The sequence below is a fragment of the Varroa jacobsoni genome, unplaced genomic scaffold, assembly GCF_002532875.2.
Source record: "Varroa jacobsoni isolate VJ856 unplaced genomic scaffold, vjacob_1.0 scaffold_410, whole genome shotgun sequence".
In the NCBI taxonomy this organism is placed as follows: Eukaryota; Metazoa; Arthropoda; class Arachnida; order Mesostigmata; family Varroidae; genus Varroa; species Varroa jacobsoni.
Genome location: NW_019213312.1, coordinates 163,350 through 177,731, shown reverse-complemented (window position 1 = coordinate 177,731; position 14,382 = coordinate 163,350). Strand labels below are relative to the sequence as shown.

Genomic DNA, 14,382 nt, shown 5'->3' with positions numbered 1-14,382 from the left:
AAGCAAGAATTGCTTATCGACAGATAGCTCTGGTAAGAATACAGGGCCGGTTCTAAGGGCTGAGCGTCGCGTACAACATATGCGATCGAAAACCATAACGGCAAAGCAAAGAACGGCCCGTCAGTTTGCGTCTTCGTTGAATTAGGCTGCCATTGTATAGCTACAAGCAATTTAATGGCCAAATGGAAACGAACTATTGCTGTCGCGCGCCAAATGTTTGCTATTTAAAAAATAAATTATTAAATAAAACGCGCTAAGACCTATTTTCGTAATACTTGTAAATCACGATTTTAGTCGCTACTGGGTTAATTGCTTGAAAATGATTATGAAGTTCAATTCATTGCAAACACATTGTTTTTATCCTTTGAATTGGCTCTAATTTAAAACAACAGTTTGGCTTTATCTCAATCGTTTTAGTCTGCGAAGATTCATTTAGCCGTATATAGTGCAGGTATCTCTCGCTGGCTGTCCCGACCCCAGCCTGCATCTGAACTATTCCACAAATTGGATGATTCTGACGTGTTCGCTTCCTCATCTGAACACTGATCTCTTTTCATAAATATCATTAGTTGCCCTCTTTATATACAGCCGACTTATATAGCTGCGGTAAACAATAATAAAAGAGATATGAACGTCATTTATGACGCGCCCTGTCGTTAAGCGATAAGAAGAAGTAGATAATCGTCCGGAAATGGCAAGGGCTTCTCATGCAGTGGGCGTTTCTTGGAGTTATTTCCTTTGCTGATGACAACTGAAACTCCATACCGCATATTTTTTCCTATGCCGCCATATAGAAACGATTAGATATTATGAAATCAAGTTGATAAAAAAATACTTCTTCCATGACGCTAGAATCTCACAGAAACGTAATTGAAATTAGGTGCTGAGGCAGTGGACGCGGCGTTACTGATTTTTTCCTCTTTCTTCCATTTCTGATTGCGGATCATAAAACGTTTCGATGTAAAAAGTAGCTACTGCAAAGAAAGGTAATAATATACGTTGCCCTGTGGCAACATTGGCAGCTGTCAGCTGGCAAAAAATGCATATCTGCTTGGGTACTATGGACAAATCATAGAGTATCAACGTTGAACACGACGATGAAATAATATCATTACTATGTACGCAAATAAAACGGTGAATGAATGAATGAATGAATGAATCAATAAAATCTGAGATTCTTAAATTGTTTTACTGGGTTTATTCAGCAAATGGATATTAAACGATGGTGTTCCTCCTTTAGAGTGAACTATGTCTCATAAAGTTGACTCTTGTTTGATCGTCCCGTACCAATGCGAGGCTGAAATCAGCGCGCTGAAGATTTCTATACGCTAACACGACGGTATCCAAATCTGAGTATTAGGATTGACTTGATTCATAGTATAAAAATCGCAGCATGTCAGCAAGCAAACGTCTCTTCCAAACACGATCCCCGATCTGGGATACGGTCTATGTTTCGTTTGCACAATGGCTGAACGACAAATCTTCTTGGACAATCCAACGTTACCCCTCAGTTTTCTCTACCTTGAAACTGTTTCTTACTATTCTCTTATTTAAAAGGCACGAAGCAACTAATAGATACCGAGCGACTAATGAAATCAATGCATAAGTGCTCTAATATTCTAGTTTATAACGGCCGTTTTTTTGTTTTACGGTAACTTTATCTGAGCCATTGTCGTCGTTAAGCGTATTCGAAGGCTCTGTTGATTTCTGCCGTTCCGGGGTAGGCATGGAGTGTTCACAGCCACTGAGGCTTCATCAAGTCTGAATGAAAGGTAACCATTGATATAATTACGTGCGATTTGAGTCGCCCCACGGACACAGAGCGAATCGTTCTTTTTTTTGTTCGCTGCCCTGTGCAATGAACAAATACGAGACGGCTCGGGCTGGTAACGTAACCGGTAACCTGTATGCATTTCGAAGCAAGTGTCGCGTGGCCGGGTGTTTTGTTTCTGGACAAATTTGAAAATATAGCAAATTAATTAGTGGCGGTTTGCTTGCGTCGTTCTCGTGATGCCACGACCGTGGGCAGATGCGCCTGTACCTTATTCGAACGAGGACGATACGAGAACAAAGATGATAACAAGTGTGTCGACGGTGGGAACATACGGCGGCTGATCCCACCACCTAGGTCTATTAAATCCTGGCTTATACCCCCCATTCAGCCGGTCCGAAGCGACGGGGCCAGAGTTCCCCTCTTTCCCGCGTAGAAGAAATAAACCTCTGGCTAACGAAAAGATACCGGCTGGGTTTGCTTGCAGATGGACAGAACACATGAGAATCTATCGAAGCGAATTAACTGTTTCCTTTTGGATATGTGATGCCGTCGGATTGACAGCAGGGCGCGATGGCCGCAACTTGGTAGGTTCGAAAAGAAAATAAAAAGTAGACCAACGTTTTATTAGCCTGTCGATCATTGTAACAATAGTAAAGGTAATGATAATTGGGATCGTTGCTACTGTGATTAGAGCAACAATAAGCCTTTTTTTCACAAGCGTGAGAAAATTAATCCGATGTTGAGCCGATGACAGTCGTTGGCAGCTGGCCCGCTCCATACGAGCAAACCATTTGGCACTTTTAATCGAAAAAAAGTCTCGTTCCACGTGACAAAGCTACTTAAATATAAGTCTCCCAATGGGGACAGTGCGGCGCGTTTCAGACATTGGCTGAAGTGATGCCATCGGACTAGCTAGATGTCTTATGTTTGTTTTCAATTACTCCCGTCTCTACAAATGGACCGTTTCGATCATAGAATCTTACTAAACCAAGTGTGTACAGAGACGCTTGAAGGATGGTGATAGAAAATGTTCTCTGGCAAAGAAAGCTACACAACTTTTCTTGCCCTGTTACAATGGACGGAAGATGAACATTACGTTCGAATCAGTCTTGTCAATCGCACTTTGACTGATATATCAGCCGAAATGAAATAAGACTAAGTTGTTTATCCTCATATACGTACGAAAGTTACGTAGCTACCTGAACTATGGTTTCAGTTTTACAAACCTGTATGATATGGGCACTGCTTTTCTAGTCAACTCACAGAAGCGCCTAATTCCATCACGTATGCGCGAACGCTACGTAGACGTGTGTTATGTTTGTATTCGATTCGGATCATTCCATACGTGTTTGGCTGTTAATGTTGCATAGCGAACGTAAAAACGTATGGAAATTTTTATAAGCTCGATATAATCTCTTCGGCAATACATGCGCAAAATGTAAGTAGACATATGAAGCCTCACAAAGCAAATATCTGACGATTGTCAAGCGATCGTGGCAATCCATCGACGCAGTTCGCTACATTGACCTTCCCGAAAATCACAGGGGCCAATCTATCGCCCAATTTCTGCAAATCTTCACGAGAACAGTCCGTCGACACGCATACGCCAATGAGTATTCCGGGGACGTCATTGGAGTTTTGGAATGAGATGAATTTTGGCGTCTGCAAAAATCATACATTTCGAATTTTGAAATTTAAAAACAACACACATTTTGATGTATGCGATCATTTCATTCTAGTTCTTGGGTAGCTCCCTAATAAACCAACCATTCCTATAATGACGCATCCATTTGGGCGCTCGTACTAATACAAAGTGACAAGCAAACGTACTCTAGCAGTTAGCTGAAACGTAACTCTGTATGTAACAAACGCAAGCTCCCACTGAGGGGCTGACAGTTTTCCATATACACATGCTTTAGCCTGATGAATTTTTCACAGTGAAAATACGCCGGCCCTCAGACCGGCCGTGTCAGACGTACTTGGGACAAATGTTGAACCTTAAAAATCGATACTCCTAACTAGCAAAGTCAATAGGGGGGCTTAGTGATATTTCAGTTGTTCCTATATATTGTTACGATGAATTTCAGAATCAGCATTCGGTCCAACTTACCCTGGGATGTGAGAGAGCTGTGATATTTAGCAGACCACGAATATATTCGCTATAGGTTTTTATATAGATATTGCAATATTGGCCTCGCAGAGTTTCTTCGCCGGTCTCTTCGTGATGCAGAACCGTCTCAAGACATTCGTCATAAGCTCCTATGTCTATTAGGGTTCCCTGCTGAAGGCCGGAAGGAAATTTTCCCGAAGCGTCGATTACTGAAACCAACATTGGCCTGCTTAGCGTCCATATATATTCTATGTTTCAGTGATTTTGGGTTATAGTAATTTCTTTGTAATTCTGCTACTGTAATTAAGGTGTTTTATCGGATTCTTTTGCATACTCAGTATGATTCACAGATGTACGGATGTCACAATGTACCACATCGTTATTGAATGCGACCCAGTTTTAGCAAGTAACAGCACTAATAGCAACAGTAAAAATATTTGAAGCTGTTAGAACACTTCATTATATTAGCACAAGATAGTATTCAAAGAAGTCACATTAATCAAATGCGGAAGAACAACAACACTAGGTATATCTTTTATTGCGGCCTATGAATTTTTTCAACTCCATAGGCTCATTCGAATTTTGAATTTTCGATTTATAACATATTCTCGTATGTCTCAGAAGGAAATTGATGCGTATGCACATATATCACTTCTATATCTATTCACTTGGGTTTTAGCAGGCCAACTATAGTAAGCCATAAAAAATTAAGAAAGCTAAGTGGCTAATAAACGAAGGTGTTTCGTAAAATTACAGCGACGGAAAGAGATAGCTCGCCGTATAGGCCTCATAGCCCGTGAAGGTTCTACGATTGGAAATTGGAAAGGTTGTTAGGTCAACAAGTTCTCAAGATGATGAGAAAAGAGCCTCAAGAAAATGAGCCTTTCCGAAGACCCCTATGAAAGCGAATGACGAGAATTTTGGTTTTGTGGGTATAAAAATATCATACTTGTAAATAAAATTCCTTACTTTTACGTTACAATACAATGACCCATTCCTACGCCGATTTGTGGCAGATTTTGAAATGATCGCAGAGAATACAATTGCTTCTCTACGATCACTTCAAACGCTTAACCAATGAATGGATACAACTTTATTGGTGAAACTTCACTCTAAAACAGACATACAGCTGCAGGTTCATACAGTGTATATTTATTGGGCTACTACAGCTTCGTAAATCATCATTTTTTAATTGAAGACTGAAGTAAAGGAGATGACCAAAAAAACTTTTCATTAAACAGACAATATTAGTGGGCGAAGTTTATTGCACAACATCTCTTGGTTTCACACCGCAAATTGGAAGGGGCTGCCTCAGAGGCTACCGTCGGAGACTCTCTTGTCCATCACACTGCATAGATATTGCTCCCACTGATTACCTTGTTTCTCTCATCAACGCCTCGTACATCTCAACAACGTCTTAATGGAAAAATGCTCCAAATCCCAACGTGATATCAAAATTGCCTTTGCAGACTTCACAGACACTTGTACCCTAAAGTTTTGGAGAAGCGGAATTCTTTTATTCACCACCCGAACGGCAGAACGTCATAATTGTCAGTCAGGTTTGAAATAACCAAAATAGCATTGAGGAAAGGTTTGAAATTAGTATTTCAACTTTACTATTTGAAACTTCATGCGGAGCGACCTAAAAAAATAACTATCTTACACAACTCATCTAGTATATGTCGTTTTATATATGTATATTATATTAGGTTATCTCCGTTTTTTCCAAAGGCGATCATTTGCCACTTTCCCCTCACTTGAGCCCTCAAGTGAGGGTTATATCTAATAGTCGATGCAAAAAAGCGTGCTACTACGGTATTATATTGCGAGTGCAATTTCGGCTCAGTTCTTCGACGCCTTCGGTATCATACATATCAGCAAATATGTTGCCAAAGGAGCCCGAGACATCTGCTTTGCGGCTAATGACACTTGTCGTTCAAAGATCCCAAAAGGGAGAAACCGCTCAAGGGAGAGCTGTTAAGCTTAAAGACAGTATCTTAGACCTAGGACACATCTCCCGTTCTAGCCGATCGTCTAATTTTGATGATGACAAACTGAACGCGCTTTTGAAAGAAGTCGGCCAACAAACAACACGGAAATTTACCGAAAAGATCGGCCGCACCCCCATGACCGTCGTTAACCACCTCAACCCCATGAGCGTATACAAAACTTACTTTGGCTACCTTATGAACTCTCTGAATCCACTTAGATAGCATTGCTTCCCAGAATGTTCCGTCGCGTATCACGCGTCGCTCAGTCAACAATGAGCAATTCTTGCATAGAATTGACACCAGTGATAATAAATAGTATCAGTATGTCAAAATGAACCACAGATTGAGACAGGTGTCTCTAGGAAAGAAGCCAGGACTTCAACTATAATTGCAATGCTTCGCGTTTGGCGAGACCGCAAAGGACTAATTTGTTAGATACTATCTCCACTGGATTGATCGGCATATTTATTCCGCCCAGCTGCATTGAGTCGATCAGGCTCTTTAAGAGGAAGTCCCGACAGAAGAAGTCCCGTGATTCTGTGTCGTCCTGCTCCTTGATGATGTGAGATCACACACGCTGCACATCGCTGCCTATCGAAACCCGTTTATTTGGATTTCCAATAGGAAGTCTTTGCGCTCTCCATGTTCTTCGGGCCTTGCCTTAATCGTTTTCTGTTCGGGTTTTACTTTTAGCACGTATCAAGAATTCAAAACGTAGTTTTGGATCTGTTTTGAAACGGAAGCCATTATCTTGTGGCAGACGGCATACATTATTCGATGAAGAATATTGTGATTAATAGCTTATCATCACAGGAATAAAGGATACGTTGTTTTCGATCCAGTAACAACTACAGTAAGGACCTATTAGTTTGTAGATATACATATATAGAAATTGCGCCATCTAAATACGAATATCTATCTATCTGAGCCTATCTAAACAAACAGAATTTTTTGCACATATTAAAAGTGTCCCTCTTGACGGTCACGATTACTCAGCATAACCACCTCCCACCACAACTTAGAACTAAATCATTCGGTTATTTTCAATTTTTCTAAAATTTTCTCTCGATTTTTAAATATTAACCACTGCTAATGCTACAAACAAAAACATTCGAGTGAAATTAATTTTTGGCCTGATAGCAACCAAAGGCCAGAGGTTGAAACGACGAAACAATTTAAAATGTGCAAAAAAGAAGTTTCAAAGGGTCTAAGCGTTGGGTTTATCTGAAAAACTTCATTAGTAAGCAATATTTCCTGCTTTAGAGCAGCCGTCAAGCAGGTCTTTGCAGTCTTTCTCAAGCAGGTTTTTGAGTTTCTCTGAGGCTTTCCGAGCATTTCAAGTCGTTTCTGGATATTTCAGAACCGACAATGAATAAACAAAACAATGAATAATGTAAAACAACATTTTTAATTTCGTACAGCACGAAGAGATTAGATAGCAGCCAATATTTGCCGAAATTTTTTGCCATGATGAGTCTACCGCTTGCTTCTAGAAAAAAAAAATGATAGTACTTGCGTAAGACATTAGAAAAGGCCAGTTCTTTCTGGATAATTTTTCTGATACCAGGATGTATATATTGTATTTTTGAATGAAGTTCAGTAAATATATAGATATATATATAGATGTATAATGCTCATAGAATTTCATAGCTCAAATCAATTTCCACAAATTACTATGTTCTTCTTCGATGTAAGGACGAAGTGGACTCCCATATTGCAATGTCTCGTTCTGGATAGCACATGTGAGACATGCGCGCCGCGTATATATGATTAAATTGTTATAAGCAGACTTTAAAATCAAATAACTTTTGGAACTAGAGCGATCAATTTTCAATATGTGCGTTGTCATCAAGTTACCAGACAGCATAGTTTCGATTGGCGTGCAGTGGTAAGACACCTACGGTCCATAAGTCTCTTGAGAAACTCATTCATCTTTTTTAGTTTCAGCGAAAGTCTCGTAGTAGCACATACCCCTAATATCTATTGCAAGTATGATTGTCATGCCACATCTGAAACCCGACATTGCCATCGCACTCGATTTCTTCCGAGGGCATCACCATCGTTTCGCCAGGTTCTTTTCAGCTTGGCAGTAGAGATTGAAGCATGCCTCGATCATATGCTCCAGAAGGATTTGTCGATTAAAGCTACGTAAATTGCATATGGAATCCACCATACGCGCTCCAACTGATTTGGAGTCAATACATCGAAAACCCATTTTTTGTGGAGCTTTCGCATTGTCAATATTTGGATTACAATCCTGAAACACGCGACAACAAGGCCCTTACCCTAGGTTTTGCTCTTATGAAAATTTTCCTCGATTGAGGCAATGCGTTCATCTTCCGGGTTCCGACATATGGCTACCTCCTCACCGCCTATTAACACTTCAATTTCCATTCTTGAAGTGTCTTACGCCTTTTGCTTTTCGCTTAAGGCCTCCTCGCCTACAGTTTTCATCGATGTTCGATGAATTTCCGGAACGCTATAACCTTCGACGAGCAAAAATTTTACAATTGAGCGTTGATTTTCACGTGTTCCCTTGTAAACTCAACGTTTTCTCCTAAAACGTATTGGACCGGCTTCCTTGGAGGACTAGAGTATTCACCAGCCGGTTTTTATTTGCTAACCATACATATTTCGAGCGTTACTTAACCTCAAAGTTTTCGGGATTTATTTGTAACGGTCTAATGTATACAGATAACCTGAAAGCTGAATTTTCGATCAAAATGCAAAACCCTATTTGAGATTATATCAGTCAGCACGCTAGTATTATACAAGTGTTTTTCTCCGATCGTAAGTTACTTTGTCGGAAGCGACATTTCCGAGGTGTTTTTTCTTGTTAAATAGTGGCTCTTCTCTAAGCGATGAGATGGGCTGGGATGGCGTTTCAGATATGGTTTTAAGCCACATTTCCTAGATCACTGAGTGAATCAATTCGAGTGGAACGGTTTGTTTGATGACGGCTCTTAAGCAAGCATGATGAAAAAATGATCTGTTTTTAGGTATGTAATGATATTCTTAGCATTATTTTTATACTATTGGGAAGGACTGTTAGATGTTTGTGTCAGAATAAATTTGTTTACTGGCTCGGCCGGTTAGTTTCGCAGGGGTTTCTCGATTTGCGAGAGTAAAAACAACTGTCGACCGGATATTCGATGGCTGAATAACGAGTCTCTTACCAACCCCTCTTTTCCTTCTCCTTACCCAGTGTTCAGTAATAATTGAGCTAGTCGCATTTAATCAGGATGTATCATAAGACGCTGTTAGTGAGTATTTGGAGTAGCTGAGCAAGCAAAACTGCATTACACACAGAGTAGTAAATAATTAATACCTGGTTCACGCTTCCGTGGTTTTCCATACACCTACCCAAATGGCGTATTAGGTCATGCGTTGCTGTTTACCCGGGCCTACCCCTATACTTGTTATACAGTAGACGTTGCTTGTGCGTATAGAAATTCAGCGATACGCATGTAAAGTCTGCAACGTAAAGTGATCGATTCGTGCAGGCCACGACGGCCGGGCAAATTCTTTGCTAGCAATCATAGCATCGTCCACAGTGATTTGATAAGCCATCAAAATAGCGCACTCTCCATTTACTCGCTAGTTTCGGGTCAGCCCCTTTTGTCCGATGAAGTAATTTCACCAGATAACAGAATAGCGACAGAGACCTTGAAATTGATAGAATCTTATGTCATACACAGCTTTTACTCAGACGGCCTAATAACAGATTAGTAAACTGTCATTTCGTACAACACACAAACGTCTCTTATTCCGTACTATGCTTTTTAAGATAGCAATTTCGTCCACATAATAATTTTACTGGGCAAATGGCGATATTACACAATGGATTGATAAAGATAAATCGTTCGTCGTATAATTCCTACATTTTAAGGACACCATTAGGAAAACTTGAAAGTCGATTAACTATCGAATAAAATGATACAATACATTTATGTAAATTAGCTAATCTGTCTAGATCTTCTATCCGTCTAGATTCTTCTTAATATTGATCTTCTTAACTTCGTAATGTGTAGTCATAGACTAGCTACGTGTAACATTCATAGACAACTTAATCGGCTCATTGCTTTCGAATCAACAGATCTATACAACTGAATAACCTAAATTTATTTCTTTTTTATCACTTGGATTTTTAGTAAAAGGATCGTAGGATAGCAGGCCGTCTTAACTAACAGCAACATAATCTGTTGCCCCTTTGTCCATCGTGCCTTCTTGTTTACTTACTAGTCTTTAAAGCGTTCCAGGTTACCTCACTTAATCACTAATGCTTGTGCATTATAACGTTTGTATAATTATAGGCAAAAGACCATTTTTCGTACACCGTTTGTGCTTCGGTTACATTATATAGGCATCTACCTATAAACATTTCGCAATAATAATAGTTGGGGGAAACCTAGGTCCTGTCAGTGCGCAAGACCCATGTAGGTTTTGTTAGAATCATTACTTAGCTCAGTACGTGTCCAAATGTGATTCGTCTTCATTCATTGAAGTCAATTTTGCGTTCGCTGTAGATTGCGAGATGGGTTTAACAAAACTCAGGCCGACTAAGCTCAAACTATCAACTTTCGACGATATTACAAGCCAGCTGGAGAATACCAAAATGAATTATATCTATTTTAAAATAAATTAGTTGTTAAAGAAATGATCACTAGTTATGTTAAAGTTTAAGTTGCAATTAACTTTAGAGCTGTAACTTGTCCACACCTGCTTGCTGTGCGAAAGGTTAACCCACCTTTTATGTATTTTTTGTGTTCGAGGCTCATTAGGAAGGTTAGCAAGCGCTTGAATGCATATAGCTCGTAATATCGACATTAAAATTGGGGCTTGACCCATTATGATAGCTGCGTCCTCGTACTTATAATAATAAAAAACTTCAACTAATCAGAGTACGTTTCCAGAATATTTTTTGCATCAAGCCCCGGCATAGAATGAATGTCTTTCATGTTTCCCCACCTATACATAATACAAATCGAACTAAGTTAAGAAACGTTCATGAAAAAACGAATGTTTTCTGGCAACCTCTGAAGTCGAGCGTGCAATAGCCGAAGTATGAATGAAGTATCATTGGTGGCCTCACCACAAATGTCTCCCGTTGTTCATGGATGAGTTAAGAAGCTCTGTTTAACAGTGCATAGCCACCGTCGCTCACATTAGTACTTAAAAAAAATGTGATCTAAAACTGGAATTTACCAGGGGCAATTGAAGTAAACGCAATGATATTGAAAAAGTCAATCTACCACATCCGGTAAGATGAAGGTCCGAATGTTTACTATACAACCAGCATTTGTCTAATTAAGTGTTGCATAGAGGATTAGTAAGTGGTTTTCCCCCTATTTAGGTGATATATAGCCTTAGCGCAATCTTCTTTACGGTTTGCTACCTAATTGCTTACTTGTTTGCCTAGGACTTAGAGCTCTTAAAGATATGTTTAAGTACGAAGTACCATAGGTATTTTAAAATAAAAGCATATATACAGTTTAAAAAATTTCACCCAACGCCTATAATGGGCATTGTAACCCTACATGCATGACGTCTCCCGGCGAACTTGACCTTTCAGCAACGAGCCGTCAGAGGGGCTAAATCAGGTCGCTTAATTCACTGCTCGAGCGAACGCTTATATATATATATGGCACTGACAAAAATGATATAGCAAAAAAAATAAATAAAAGGTGCCGTAAACAAATTTCCAACACACCGTCGTTATTTATTTATTATTATTATTAAATCCAGTGAATTTGTCGACTAATACAGCAGTACTGGTCATTTGCAGTTTACATAACAAGTGAAGCCGTGCCATATTGGCTTAGCGGAGCGTGAACGTAGCAAATATAAGTTACTAAAAGGGTTAGAACTTGAGCCATCACTACTAAATCAGTCAACCCGGATTGGGTTTGAGTAACACTTTACTATTTGTGCGTTCTCTATACTGTCGACTCTATATACTCTGTTGACGAAAACTAGCTACTAGGGATTCGCCAAAATAGAACAATAATCGGATAGTCTAAAATTTTGTCACACATAAGGTCGATGTTGATCTCAAGGTGTCCTTCCGTCACGTTGAGCTTAATTTACTGCATGCTTTTTGTGCAGGTTTTTATCGATGAAAATTGTTAGTGTTATGGGTATAGTTATCTCACTGCAGGCTTTAAGTAGCAGCGGCTCTTCGAAAAGCGTTTCTCTATAATTTATTAAATAAAAGCTATAACAGCTACCTAAGCTGGCATATTATTGAAGTACATAAAATGTCTATTCGTTTTTACGTTTTTTGACAACTCTGCTCGTTTGCTGCGGAGAAAAATTACCTAATTCTCTTTAATGCTAATATTAATTACTTTTTTCTATGTCTTGGTAAAAAAAAAAGTGCTCCAACATTAGCAAAAAACGGGTTTTTCTTAGAGAAATTGTTATTACGCGCTTTTACTCACATCGAGTAGCCCACGGTTCGAACCTTCGGACGGCTGCACCAAATTTAGCCAAATAAACCTGACAGTCCGCGCTGACATCGGCTTCTAGCACAAATCGAAGAATCTTTTTTACGTGTGGCTGCACCATTTGATCAATAATATTCCTGATACTTTCCAACGTATTCTGTTGTGTCCTGGCATTTTGCTCCTGAGCCACTACCATGACGACAACACATGATAGTATTGCACCGTACTTAATCCAGGAATACTGCATATTTCTAGTCGTTTGCGCCAAAAGCCGACTAATTCAGTGGTGGGCAGCTTTGTTTATCTAGATCCTGCACGAGCGGGGGCAGCCTGTTGCCGTTGTTAGATCTAGTCAGAACGAGATTGGTTGTCACTTGAAAGCTAGCACTATTTTCAATAATCCGCTTTATGATTGTTACGCAGGGGGGTCGTTCCCTAAGCGTCTTAGTATGTAATATGGTCTATGTAATAAAGAAAATTCGTCGTCGTAGGTCCCTTCCATTGACTGATAGAGACTGGTAAATTCTGGATTCCCTTTCCACCTGCGGGCCAGATAGGGATATCGATCTCTCCGTACTACCGTTGTCTGTCCGCCTCGAAGCTGATGTCAACGAGCGGCAAGAAACGCGCGGCAATCGCGCGGTAATCGGCCGCGATCGGGCTGGCAAGTAATAGATGGAGCGACCAAGGAACAAGGTGTCGAGACAGGGAGAAGGAGATACGATCGATACAAATATCGCAGACACCAATATAGCACTAATTTTCACCTCGAGCATAAATGCTATGAACGGCATAGAAACGAGGCCATCGAACTTCGATCTTTTACGAAGTTGCCGGTGTATTCGCGAGGTGTTTTTATCAGTGAAAGTGTATGTTTGCGGGTAGAAAAACGTAGTATGAATATGAATAATAATAGAAAAACAAGATTACGAATATTAAGCCCGGCCGTTCATAGAGCATTCAAAGATGATTGTTGATTCTGTTTGGTACATTTACGCGTATCGCGCACTTTAAAATGCAATCCATCTGGTGGTGACTAATCTATAAGGCTTCGCAGATGTTCGTTATTAGCAAAGGTTCGCCAGCGATCCGCCTAACCCGTTTCAGCACTTCATAAAAATGGCCTACTTAACCCAGTAGCATACGCCATACCCGCCCCATATTGACAATGGCTAAAACTAGCTATTCATACAATTAGGAACGAGAATTAATTATTCTGAACGTCCTCTCCTTTGCCGCAGTGCAGCTCGTTTACTTAGCTCTTGTAAATATACTAGAAAAAAAAAAATCAGCTTTTCCTTGACGATAGCAGAAGCGTATTGTCGACAGATGTATTAGGAACTCAGAATTTCACACTGGGTAAAAACTTCATGAAGACAATCAACCTGCTATATAATGGCTTACCTTGTCTTGCTTAGTTGAAATTTACCGTCCCTAGCTAGCAGGTATCGTGCAAGCGTTAGGTGCTTTCTCTATATGCTAATGGTTTCACTCACGAACGACAGTCGTGTCTGGATGACGTAAGTAATCCACACTGTCGTTGAATGAGGAGTATTCCTAAGGCTTCCCGCCGCGGCAAAGGCTATCGGACCTATATAAAGAAAATGTCAAATTTGAATGTTTTTTTGGTCGTTATATGTTCAAGCTGATCGGCCCCAGCTGTCGATTCTGGACATTTTCGTTAGTCTGTTATTAGAAAATGAATTGCATTACGAGAAAACGACAAATTTCTATTCAAATGTATTGTTCTAGCCGATTTTTTTTAGTTGATCTCTAACACATCATAACGAGGTTGGCTGGTAGAGCACTGTTTACTAAGTAGAGATACGAATCGTGAGTTCTACTTCAACTTTAGCTAGAGGATAACATGTAATTAAACAAGCTGCCTTTGTGCAGGCCTTAAGCTGACTTCCACTAATACTTGTTGGACCGCATGTAATCATCTAACACATACCTGTCATATATATATATATATATTATGGAAGACAGATGTCAACTACCAATAGAATAGGTATTAATTCCGGATGTATTTTTTGCTTCATGCAGCTAAAAATACATTTT

At 39.8% G+C, this 14,382-nt stretch overlaps 1 protein-coding gene across 2 annotated transcripts in view; it reads right to left on the bottom strand.

The window, feature by feature from the left end:
- Positions 1 to 12,776, bottom strand: part of LOC111260211 (nose resistant to fluoxetine protein 6) — an 18,991-nt gene extending 6,215 nt beyond the window's left edge. The window contains exons 1-3 of one of the 2 annotated variants that reach the window (XM_022832786.2): positions 12,316 to 12,776; positions 3,885 to 4,093; positions 3,237 to 3,436 (exon numbers count right to left, since the gene is read on the bottom strand). In XM_022832786.2, the coding sequence (XP_022688521.1) occupies positions 3,237 to 3,436; positions 3,885 to 4,093; positions 12,316 to 12,568 (662 nt within the window). In that variant the 5' untranslated portion in view covers positions 12,569 to 12,776. The remainder of the gene's footprint in view (positions 1 to 3,236; positions 3,437 to 3,884; positions 4,094 to 12,315) is intronic. The other variant, XM_022832785.2, reaches the window with a different exon arrangement.
- Between the last annotated feature and the right edge of the window lie 1,606 nt (positions 12,777 to 14,382).